Genomic DNA, 12,678 nt, shown 5'->3' on the forward strand with positions numbered 1-12,678 from the left:
CAGTTACTACAGAAGCCGACTCAGTTCTATAGCAAATTGGTTTGATCATGTGAGCTAAAAGCAAAGCCTTGGTGTGTTAAGATCCATTCATTTTACATGCGTAGTCTCACCCTCGGAGTTCCTTCATCAGCACAGCGAAATGACAGACCAGGGACATGGCAAGAATTTAAGCTGAGTCTATTCAGGCAAAGTTGAGTCCAGTGGTGGTGACAACTCAGAAAATTCAGATAAATACGCTGCTATTATAGAAAAAGAGGCTTGGGGAGCTGAATTATCTGGACACGTTGATCCAATTCACTGGGTAAATTCATAGGTTCCCGCTTTCCTTCACCTCTGTAGGGAAATACTTTTCTAAAGCATTCTTGGGGGGGGGGGGGTCACCCAAAGTTGGCAGTAAGTCACCAAAACTTCTTCCCATGTCAGACCTGAGTTCTGTGCAAAACTGAAGCATTAAGACAGTGAAATCCCTTTGCAACATCTGCCTAATAGGCTAACCTTCCATACTGTGTTATGCCAGACTTTTCCTGAATAAAATAATACAGCTGGGGAATGTGGCTTGACTTACATGCAAATCTATGTAATGATAATCCATGATAATCCTTATATGTGAATTATTATCTGGAATGCCTAAAACAGCTATTTATCAATACAGCGGAGGAACCATCAGTGCCCTCTACTAATAGATTTATAATTGAGAAGGCATCAGATTTTCATTGTACTTCGCACTCTGTTAGAAGGAATTCACACATTTTAAGTTAATTCATACATTCCATGGAACTATTTCTAAATGAGTTGGCTTGTGATTCTCCTTGTTATCTCTCTCCGTGCAGTTTTGGGCAAGTGCTTTAGCGTCAAAATGCTTGGATTAGCATCTGAGCCCCGTTTCTCATTTGCTCTGTCCCTTGGAGCAAGTAACTACTCTGTGTCTCAGTGTCCTCATCTGTAAAATGGCAGAGCCTGGGAGTCAGCACAGATCCTACCTGCTGGGATGGCTGTGTGGATTCGATGATAAAACATACGCTCAGCCATTAGAACGGCCCCCGACACCATAGCTCATACGTGATAGCCTTAAGGTATCGGGTACAAGGCAGCTGTATTCAGTAGGGAGAATGGACCAGAAAACTTTGTTTTCTTTGTCGTCACGTTACCTCCTCCCCACCTCCCACCCCAATCTTTTTTCCTTTACCGAAAATCAGGGTTATATTTTTAAACTCCTAACACAAACGCAGGTACAGACACTTTTACTATGCCCTGAATTTCCAAAGCAAAACACCAAATGGAAAAAGATGAACAATCCGAAAGCATTCACCAAGCGAGAGATTTGCTTCCCCTCCAAAAAGACATGGAAAACTCAGGCAGTGAGTCAAGACCCAGCTGGGTCTGATGTGCAATTGATTCAGAAATCCTATTTCATGATCAAGGTGAACACTGACACAGGGTGAGAAATAAGCCTGGCCGAGTTACATATTCTTCTTTCAAGCAGAGGGAGGCGTGGGGATTAACCTTTACCGAAGGCCCAGTCCGTATGCAGGGTCTGCTGCCTCCCATCGACTTGTATGAATCAGGGGGAAGCAGAGCTGACAGCAGGCCCAGTGAGTGCAGGGAGCTATGGTGGCCACCGGCTCCTGGACTCCTGCCTGTTCCCAAAACCCCTCCCAGCCCCATCCTGGCTTGGAAAGGAGCCACCTCTCCTTTCCAGGACATGCAGAGGCATCCAAAGGCCATTGTGCTGTGGGGGTCTGGCACCTGGAGTCCTAAGTCACTCTTGACCCCTGTGCCAGGCTCATAGGAAGTAAGTGCCCTCTCCTGCCCTTTCCTCTCACCTGGAGCCCGGGCAGAGTCCTACTAGTTATGTGCCAGGAAAATGGATCTGGATGGAGTCTGGTGAGACTGCTTCCAAAATCTTGCCCTTTAAAACAAAGCCAAATGTTCTGAAATTCTCCTCACTCCTTACTGAGTTCAGTGTTAGTCATTACCAGATTCGGATTTGCAGGAGTAGCAAAACCTAGTCAGACTAATAGTGGCTTATGGTGGAGACTGTAAAACTAAGAAAAAGCAGTAAACTCAGATTTTAAAATGTACACATCTAAGACAACTGTGGTCTCTTTTGGATTGGGAACTATTCATTTGAAGAGCAGCCTGGAAGGAAAATTTGAGGGCAAATCCCAAATCTTCATAACTTACCTGGCAAATAAATTCTGTTGAAGATGTCCTCTGAAAGGCCAAGATTGATGGGTTTCCAGGCAAGTCCACTGGCATCCAACAACTTTCCAAGCTGTCTGCCCAAGTTAGAAAACAACCAACATAAGCAAATGCTCCCATATTTATAGAGAGAACCATAATTCTCAGTCCATTTACGGTAACGCTTCTAAAACAGAGGGGCCTGGGGCATCACAGAGCCCGGAATTTGAAGTTCTGGATCAGATTCCTGGTCTACCACATACTAGCCCTATAAATGTAAACTGGCGAATTCTCCAAACTCTGTTTCCTCATCAGTAAAATGGAGTTGTTACCAACCCCACCAGCTAGACAGGAGGACTGAAATCCTGGGTATGATTGGGCTTTAGGTAAAGGTTAATCCCGAAACCTCCCCCTATTTATGAAGCCTGCTCCCAACACCATAGACTGCTCCCAGGTTAGCACCTTTATAAGAGAATAGCTCAACCAAAGAAATTTTAGTTTGAGATGTGAGAGGTCATAACTTGATTATTAAAAAATTTACCTCTTTGATTACCAATGAAGTCATCCATTTGTACCCCCAGTACCTATGGGATGTTAGCATAGGTACATTCAACTGCCCCCACCATCTCAGAGTGTATGGCACAGGGGGTTTTCCCATCCATCACCCATTCATTCAGCACTTCGATACTCATTTACTGCCTGCTTACCTGCCAGGCACCGCATGGGTACTGGAGACACAAAAATCAAACACACAGGACCTGCCCTCCAGGGGCTCACAGCCTAGTGGGAGGGCAGGACACCAACACGCCCTGGCCAAGGTAAGTTCTAAGGATGTGAGGGGAGGGGCCAGCGGGGTGAAAATCCTGAAGGAGGGGATTGAGCCAGGGCCTGGGGAGGAAGGCGAGAAAGGTGCACCCAGCAGGAGGTACTGAGGGTGCGAAGGCACGGGAGAGAGAGAGAGCAAGGAAGAGGGGGAAGAGAGAGATGACAGACAGACAGACATGGAGGAACTACAAAGAGTCTAAGGGCCTCAGAGTATCCCCAGACTACGAGCAGAGGCATCACGGGAGAGCTTGTTAAAAATGCATGAATCCCAGCCCAGCCTTACTGACCCAGAACCTGCATTTAACAGGGTCCCTGGGAGATTTGTGTGCACATTTGAGTTTGAGAAGCGCTGGTTTAGGGTCAGGCTACAAGTTAGGAAGCGTAAAGTTGACGCCCTACGTGTAGGCAAGGACCAGGCCACCGAGGGCCTTGAACGTCATGCTGGAGACGACGGACCATCAGATTGGCATTGTTAAAAGCTGACTGTGTTCATGAAAGGGGGCTGGCTGGGAGGGTGAGGGCAGACAGAGGCCGCGCTGCAAGCTGCTGTGGACCCGGAGAGAAATGAGAAGGGCTTGACCTGAAGCAAAAGCAGAGGGAGAGGGCCTGGGCTGGAGGGATGTTTAAGGACGTAAGCCTGGCACAACTTGGTGAGTGTCGGGGATGGGGAGAAGGAAAAAGGAGGAATCAGAGAGATCTTGGAGGTCTGGCCCAGAAAACTAGGCCAATGGCGGTTGCCTTTGCAAGGCTGAGAAAGCAAGAAGGTGGGGCCCATCCTGTGGCCGTTGTCTGTGAAGGAACAGCCAGGATGGGCCAGGAGGAGATGCCAGGAAGCACCTGGGTACCCAGGTCTGCTGCTCAGCAGAGAACTCTTGGCCACCAGAAGGAAGCCAAGGGCCTCGAGTGAGTAAGAGGTGGCTGAAACGACAGGAACGTCTCCCCTGCGAGAGTGGACAGGGTAACGAGAGATGAGGAAGGAACCTCGGGAAATACAAACATCTGAGGAAGGAAGGGAGAAGACAACTACAGAGAAATGATCCGAGAAGTAGGAGCCACTCCAGGAGCCAAGGGAGGCCTTTGGAAATGAGTGGGTTAGAGTGTCAGCTCCTACAGCGGATTCAAGTAAATAAAGACCGAGAGCCCTCCATTATAGGTAATGGTTTTCAACCGGATGGTTACAACGATGGCATCTTAGCATAGGAACTGGGTTCAGCCGCAGCATTTCCCCAGCTTCTCTGATAAGAATCGCCAGGGAGGTCCTTAATAAAACACACACACCTGGGTCCCGTCGTGACCCAGAGCATCAGACTCTCCAAGGAAGGGGCCTGCAAAGCTGGGTTTTCACAAGCTCTACAGGAGATTCTCATCACAGAGGTTTGGGCCTCATAGCCTTGCTTCTCAAACTTCAGAAGTTCTTGAGAAATACCTGGGGACCTCAATCAACTGCGGGTTCTGACGCGGTAGGTTTGAGTGGGTAGCAAGGCTGCATTTCTAAGAAGCTGCCAGGTGCCAGCCATATGCTGCTGGTCTCAGGACCACCCTGGGAGGAGCAGGGCTAGAGAACACAGGTTTTGAGGAGGTAAGCCGCTGATCCAAGGTGACCCGGCTTGGCTAGTGGCAGGGCTGAGAGATCTGTCATGCTTGAGGGGTCTCTCTGGATCGTGACTCCATCGCGTGCCCGTATTCTGCGTCCAGCAAGGATGGCAGATGGAGTGTGAGGTTAGCGAACAAATCATTAACTTCACTTGGACACCTCCCCCGTCCACCTGCTTCTCCCCGCTTGCGCTCTCTCCCTTCCCGTGAGCCCACCAGGATCTCTCTGCTTCTTTCTCTTTCCCCAAGCTTCCCCTCTGCAGCAGAAAGGCCAGATTAGGGCATGACCACAACCTCCCAACCCGGGGCAGCTGGAAGGTCGGGGGAGAGAGCCCTACCTAAGTGAGACCCCGCAGGCCACCATATGTTGCTGCCAGAATAGCTAATTAGACCGGCTGTGGGAGAGGAGAAGGGCCCACGAGCTTCCACATGGGAACTTAGTGGGAAAGAACTTTCCTGCATCTGTCAGGGACGCCGGAGACCATCGGCTGGAGAAGGGTGTGATGGTGATGCCATTGCCCTGGTTAACTCTTCAGTGACTCTGAGCTCCAAGCCAGGTACCTCCTGGGCAGGAGCCAGGCCGGCTGCCCCCAGGCCACCTTGAGACACCACCCCCCAGCCCCCGAAGAACGATGTTTGAGTTTAGATTCATTCACAGCCTTTTTCAAATGTCCTTTCCCCCCGTGAGGGCTGCCTCCTGACGGCTCTTTTTCTTTTGTGCAGGTGACAGCAGCGAGCGCCCCCTGTTCTGTGTTGAATACTCCCCTTACTGCTGCGTCTTTGCTTTCTCCCCCGTCCTGCAGCCCAATACCAACTTCTGCAGCCTGCTGCTGCCCCTACTGCCGCCCGCCTCCCCAGCGGCCCAGGACTCCTCCCCGCCTCTCCCTCCGGCCTCCTTTCCCTCCTCCCCGGGCCCCGCGCCCGAGTCGCCGGCGGCCCTGTGCTACTTCCCCATCTCCTGCCCCAGCCCGGCCGAGACCCCTGTGCTGTGCCTGCCGGGCCCCCGAAGGCCCGGGAGAATTTACCTCGTGTGGTAAGTCGCCCTCGGCGACAGTGGGGTCAGGGAGTGGGGACGGGGGGACGTTAAGCTTCCGGAGGGCAGCGCCGTGACCCACGGCAGGAGGTGTGACGTGCGGGGGGAACAGGAAGACCAAGACAGCTGCTGCCACTTCACCCGGCCTTCTTCTAGCACTTAAAGGAGTGAGCGACCAATAAAATCCCGTCCTCTCTCGAGACTCATCTGATTTCTTCACTCCCGCGTCTGGCGCAGTTTGGATGGTTAACCACCAGAAACCAATCAGACTGCTCCGGGTCCGATCGTAGCCTTGGCGGTGTGACTATGCCCGCCGAGCCGGCCCCGAGAGGGTGGCACCAGGGACAGGCCTCTGGGGGAAGCCCACACTGGATCTGATTGCTGGTTCAGGACCACACCGAGGAGGGACAAATTAAAGGGCTCAGTCGCTGCTTACGGCTTCTTTCCTGACTCCTTATTAGGCCCTACGCCTCCCCAAATCAAAAATCCCACCTCCTGGGGCCCAAAATAAAACATATTTATGGTGCATAATTAAGCTTTAATTCAGATCTCCTCTGGGGATGTGAGACAACACTCATTTCCAGCAGGCTCAGACTGGCAAACAGACAGGGCCTATTATTTGTGACTGTACCGAAAGCTGCCTATTACACCAAGGCAACAGCAGCTCTTGCGATTAAGCTGTAATTCTTCCCACGATCTAAAAGAAGCAATAAATCTTTTCAAAAGGCATCTCAGGCAGAGTCTTGGCACCTCCTGGGCACCGGGCATCGAAGTGAAGATAGTGTGGGGGACGGTAAAGGTTCAGGAATTGTCTTTTTCTCTTCACCTTTCTTTTCAAACTTCGTCTATCCAGAACCGTGTCTGTGTACGGCAGGTGATGGGAGGGGTGGAACAATTATCAGGTGCATGGAATTAACGTGGGCCGTTAAAGGGACTCGGTTCTCAGTCATCAGAGTCTTGTATAAATATAAGGTTTCTACCTTTTTCTCCCTTTCCTGGTCAAATTAAGAACTATTCAGTCAACAATTAGTGTCCCAGCACTGTCAAGAGAACTGAGGCAGGACTACCCTGGTGGTGCAGTGGTTAAGAATCTGCCTGCCACACGGGGAGGGGGAAGGGTAAGCTGGGACGAAGTGAGAGAGTGGTATGGACTTATGTATCCTACCAAATGTAAAATAGATAGCTAGTGGGAAGCAGCCGCATAGCACAGGGAGATCAGCTCGGTGCTTTGTGACCAGCTAGCGGGGTGAGATAGGGAGGGTGGGAGGGAGACGTAAGAGGGAGGAGATATGGGGATATATGTATACATATAGCTGATTCACTTCGTCATAAGGCAGAAACTAACACACCACTGTAAAGCAATTATACTCCAATAAAGATGTTAAAAAAAAAAAAGAATCCGCCAGCCAATGCAGGGGACACGGGTTCGAGCCCTGGTCCGGGAAGATCCCACATGCCACGGAGCAACTAAGCCCGTGCGCCACAACTACTGAGCCTGCGCTCTAGAGCCCACGAGCCACAACTACTGAGCCCGTGTGCTACAACTACTGAAGCCCACGCACCTAGAGCCCGTGCTCCACAGCAAGAGAAGCCACTGCAATGAGAAGCCCACGCACCACAACGAAGAGTAGCCCCCGCTTGCCGCAACTAGAGAAAGCCCGCGTGCAGCAACGAAGACCCAATGCAGCCAAAAATAAATAAATAAATAAATAATAAATAAACTTATTAAAAAAGAGAGAGAGAACTGAGGCAGACACCTTCTATGTAAACAGCCGTTTGGTTTCTTTGCTACTGGAGGTATCCCTTTGCCCAGATACTAGAAGGTGTGGGCTTCATGGTGCCCAAAGCAAGCCACAGTCTTCCCCAAATTCACCTACAAACTTCAGGATGTTAGGTTGGCTGGCAATGAAACTCCTGAACACAACCCCCTCCGTTCTCTGTAAGGCAAAGCGTCTGTCCTCCTACCTGGAGAGGAAGTTACATTTCACCTTTCAGTGTAAATATAACTTGGTCTTCCTGCAGATTAATATATGTAACATGCCACCGTGAGGACCATCTTAGAAAGGCCCCAAAGGTCTGAGGTTTGGTTCACTTTGGATGCGGGTAAGGTGAATAGGAACCGGAATTCATGGACATACAAACTAGGCAGCTTAGGTCACCTCATTCGTAACTTCAGTTGCAGATGGAGAAGAAGGAATAATTCCCAGGAGTTTGCTTTCCACTGAACCTAAAGCGTATCACAGGGAAGAAGTCAGTGGTGCAGCCAAATTAGATTATAATCTTTAGGCCAAAATGTCTTACTCATCTCTGTGAACCCTTGGATTATTACATAGCAAAGGCACACGGGTATTTGTTGAACAAATTATAATAAAAAACAAGTTGCTGTTTGCCTTTTGGATTTTATAACAGGATTAAGGAAGAGATTCAGCAAGAATAACACAGAAATAAAGGCTGCTGAATAAGTTATTCTCAACCTATAAAGGCTGCATAATAATAAATTTCTGGTCAAATTCAGTTCTCTCAGGGGAGTGACTTCAGATTCCCAATTATTATTAGTAGTAGTATCACTATTTATGGTGGAAGAAGCAGTTACCATTTTTAGCAGCTAATAAGCACCAGACACTGAGTTAGAGCATTTACATACATTATTGTTAACCTTCACAATAACTCTACAAGATAGGAATATTCCCATTTTACAGTTGCAGATACTGAGATTCAAATTGCCCAAAGTCAGAGGATTCTGCTTACAGGACCAGCAGTGTTTTCTTCACTGCCAGACCTGGTCAAACAGCCTCTAGTGTTTCAGCTTTATTACTTTAGTTTGCTGAGAACTCAATTAGAGGAGACAGGGTTATGGAAATCATTTTGGAAATCATTTAAGAGATTTGACGCTTTGAAGAAAGTACTTTTTTTGAACAAGAAAACAGACTAACCTGTTATCTTAAGTCATCCTGGGTGTTCAGCACAAGAAAAAAAAAATGGTTCTACTTTTGGAATTTCCCCATAGTTTCAGCTGAATACATCTTCTCAAGGCCTGCAAATCATGCTAGGCGATTATTATTTGCCCTGCAGTAGAATTTGAGGCAACACCCAGGCTGGCTAAGACAGGGTCCTCACCCTTAAGGAGCTTACAGTCTAGCTGGAGAGAAAAGACACACACCTGAGGCAATTTTGGACTATTTAAATGCTAAAGGCCCTAAGGACCCTGAACGTTCTGGCCAAAGCAGACTCCTAAAACTGGAAACAGACCTCCAGGGACTTGCCGGCTGGCACAAGCTAGTGCAGGCTGAAGAAGAAAGCCCCTCTGGGAGGGAGGATCACTCCCCCAAGGGTGTGCAGGTGTGGAGCGGGGGGTAGTAGGGGGCTGCAGGCAGTGTGAAGTTCTGCTGCCTGGGCTGTGAAGGAAATTTGAATATCCTGCTGGGAATCAGAGTAAAATCCTTGGGACGAGGACCTTTGAGCCAGGTCCTGAACACGCACTGGACTTGGCCTGTGCCCCAAGCCTGGCCCTTCCCTGATCCTCCCTGTTTCCTCCTCAGTAATAACCCTGCTGCTTTCTCCCCGGTCAGCCAGGTGCTAGGCAGGAGGCAGTTGTTGACTTCTGAGCGCTGGACACGAATGAGGCCTCAGGTGATGGGGAGAAGGCTGTGGACCAGAGGAACACAGCTCCTGGGGCTAAGTGCCTCCCCACTTTCCCCCGTGCCCGGTCCCTTAGTGTAAAGCCCTTGATCCCTCTCTCTCGCCCTCCTCCTCTCTCCCCACACTTGGTCAGTGAGATCCTGTCTAATCACGACCCTACACCATCTCATTTCCTGGAGGATTCTCTTCTCTCCTTTCTGGTCATGCCCACGACCTCTCTGGGCTCCACCGACGTGCCCTAAGCTGGAACCCACACCACTGGCAGCTCCCCCTTTTAGTAAGTTCCCTGTGGAACACGATCTTCTCTGTCTTAGAGCACAGAACCCACTGCCTTCCCCTGCCAGGGCCTGTCAGGGAAAGTAGGTAGTACCTAATCACTGTTTAAAACGAGGTTTCACGGGCTGCCAAGGAGAGCGTTCATTCCTTTCTTGAATCTGGATGAAAACTATTCACCCAACCACAGCTTACACCATGGAACATAAATTCAGTTGTCTTCATGTGCCAAGAAAGGCTGTTCTCTCGCACACGACTCAGGGACCCTTCCCAGCTTTACCCCCGTTGCCTGCTGGCTACGGCCATTTGTGAAATTTCTGAACTGTCCAAAAGGGGATGAGCCAGCAAATTCTCTTGGAAGCATTTAATCTAGATATTCACAATTTAACTGCCTGTGAACTCAAGAACTTGTACAGATGCATGGAAAATAACAAAACTCTTTCCCTAAACTCACGTGCACTGACACTTAATACATGTGAGGAAGAAACTTGAGATTATTCATACTAATTAGCAACCTAATTCAAAATGTGAACCTTAAAAAAAAATATTGGGAACTCAATCCAAGTTGGCGCTCCAGCTACTATCTTCCTGTGAGTGTATCATCCCAGCCCAGTGGTGGGTAGCACATAGGCAAGAGAAAGGGTATATGGTCCCCAGATGCTTGGAACCTTTCTGGAAGGCCAGATTAGCTGCTAAAAAACAACCTGAGGATATGAATATGCAGGTGTAAAGTAGGCTGTGATTTAAACTTGGATAAAAACGTGGGGAGCAGGGCTTGTGTGTCCCAAATGTAAAAGGCTCTTGACAGTTTTACCAACAGGCCCATCCCAACATCTAAGAATTGGAAGCTAGCAACTTCTTAGCCAAAGGAAACACCCCCTACAGACTCCACATTGCAGGTGTCAGGGGTGCTCATTAATGGTGATAAAAGCCTTGTGAAGTAGGTACTATTATTCCCATGTCACAGGTGGGGAAACTGAGGCTTCCAGAAGTGATTTGTCCAAGCCCACATGGCTACAAGGTCATAGAACCAGATTTCAAATCCAGCTCTTCCCTGACCTCCTGGGTCTATTCTCTTAAAAGCCTTCCCCACCCTTTGAGCATTCTTTCTACAGAAGATGTTTTCCTGTAAAAATTATTGAAAAGATTTTGCATCTTTCAGCAGCCCAGGCATCACAGATTTTATCAAGGAAGAGGAGGCCAAACCTGACAGTCAGCCCAGAAATGCAGAGCCCGAGAGCGTCTGGGGACAGAAGCAGACAGAAACTGCAGCTGCCGGGGAAGGCGCCAGCCCTCAGGGGAGTAGGTAAGGACCTGCAGCTCGTGCATCTCCGTCCTCAGAGAGACTGACTTGTGCTGTAACCTGGTGAATTCCGTGTGGTTTTTAGACACTTGGGTTTTTATGTGAAGAGCGTGTACCTTACAGTGAAACACTTAAAAGGCTTTAAAAGCAAACTATTGGATCCAATTTCCTTCTCCAAGGGAGGCTGGTGGGAAAAGGCAGGGCAGGGAGGAGTTTTAATTTTCTCTGCCATTACTCCATAAGTGAGACTGTGCATGGTTTTGAGTGGGTGCCCGCTGTTAGGATTCTGGAGAGGGTATGTGGGTGGTGGGTGGGAGGTGTTGGGGGATGGGGTGGGGGGGGTGTGGAGAGGCAGTCTGCAGCCCTGGGATGTCTCACCTGGCCACAGTTCCCGCCCACTTCCCAGGAGGGAAGGATAGGGAGGTCTGTGGATGGCAGACGACTCACCTCCCACGGAAATCTTCTCCCCTCGGATCCAAGGCGTCAAGATCTTACCGTGTAAGAAATAACATCGAAGCAAATATATGCTTTATTTCAAAACCCTGGTTGGCGGATACCTCCTCTTTCAATCTTGAGCATTCATCCCAAGGCCTAAGCCACGCTGCTCCGCTAACCACGTTGTCCTCTCCTGCGGTGGCAGAAGGAAAGGAGGAACAGGTCCTAAGGACCCCCCTTGGGATTCAAGGGAAGGGATACTTGGCAGCTCACCTTGCCAAGGACCTGTTCTTCCCCTTGGGGAAGCCACCGAGCATCACACTTCCTCGCCACCCGATGAACACAGGAGCCTTTATTTAAAAATATGATCTATACTGTGGTGGACACACGCAAATATAGAACATGTATTTGGATGGCTTGAAGTTAGGGGCGATTAGAGCATATGTGAATCTCTAGCAACTAGATGTCCACGGGACCCCAGTGATCTAATGCCTTCGGTCGGGAAGGGCAGACCTCACTTCTAATTCCAGCTCTTCTTCCTCCCAGCGGTGGAGTCTTGGGTGGTCAAGTAGCCAGCCTGGGTTACAGTTCCCTTGTCTTAAAATAAGGATAATGATATCTACCTCACTGCATTGCTATAATAACTAAAGGAAATAATATTCTGACCAGGACTTGACTATAGTGGGCACTCAACTCCTGTTAGTTTCTCTCCTGCCATCTCCCCAGCAGTCCTCAGTGAACTGTAGACTGTTATTTGAAAGGTGAGGTTCCCTATGCATCAGACGTTCCTGGACCCAGGAGGCTCATCTAGTCCGCCACCTGCACCCAGAAGACATCTTCCATGATCCTGAGATTTTGTCCCAATTTTCTATTATACCAGGACTCCTTATCTTCCCCCAATTATTCCCTCAGTCGTCTCTCTTTAGTCCTTTTTTTTCACATTCTAAGTGGTTTGCAAAAGTGGGAGTAGGAGCCAGATGTTTGAACTGTACCAGTGAGAGACTCGAAGCAAATGGGCCAGAGAGGTAATACATAGAAAGCTCTTACAAATCAATAAGAAAAACACAAATACCTAATAGAAAAGTTGGGGAAGAGGCACAGCAGACAATTTCACAGAAGAAGAAATACAGACGGCTAATAAAATTTGGGGGGAAAAAAATTCAAGCTCACTCAGTGATGAACGTAAACTTACATGAGATAAATTTGGCCTACCTTAGCTAGGCTAAGGTTTTTTCAAATAATGTTCAATACTGGTAGTGAAACTAATAACTAACATTTCCTGGGCACTAACGTGTCAGGTGCTTGCCAAGGCCTTGGCATGCATTCCTGATGACACAGTTATGGGAGATGCTTTCATAGTCTACCTGTAGGGTAACCTGGTACAAAGTGGAATTTG

The 12,678-nt window shown here is 48.9% G+C and overlaps 1 protein-coding gene across 1 annotated transcript in view; it reads left to right on the forward strand.

The window, feature by feature from the left end:
* The window catches only part of MARCHF10 (membrane associated ring-CH-type finger 10), an 82,708-nt gene that overhangs the window by 34,442 nt on the left and 35,588 nt on the right, over positions 1 to 12,678 (forward strand). The window contains exon 4 of the mRNA XM_068530960.1: positions 10,707 to 10,850. Coding sequence (XP_068387061.1) covers positions 10,707 to 10,850 — 144 coding nt within the window. The remainder of the gene's footprint in view (positions 1 to 10,706; positions 10,851 to 12,678) is intronic.

This window comes from Eschrichtius robustus, chromosome 20, assembly GCF_028021215.1.
Source record: "Eschrichtius robustus isolate mEscRob2 chromosome 20, mEscRob2.pri, whole genome shotgun sequence".
NCBI lineage: Eukaryota > Metazoa > Chordata > Mammalia > Artiodactyla > Eschrichtiidae > Eschrichtius > Eschrichtius robustus.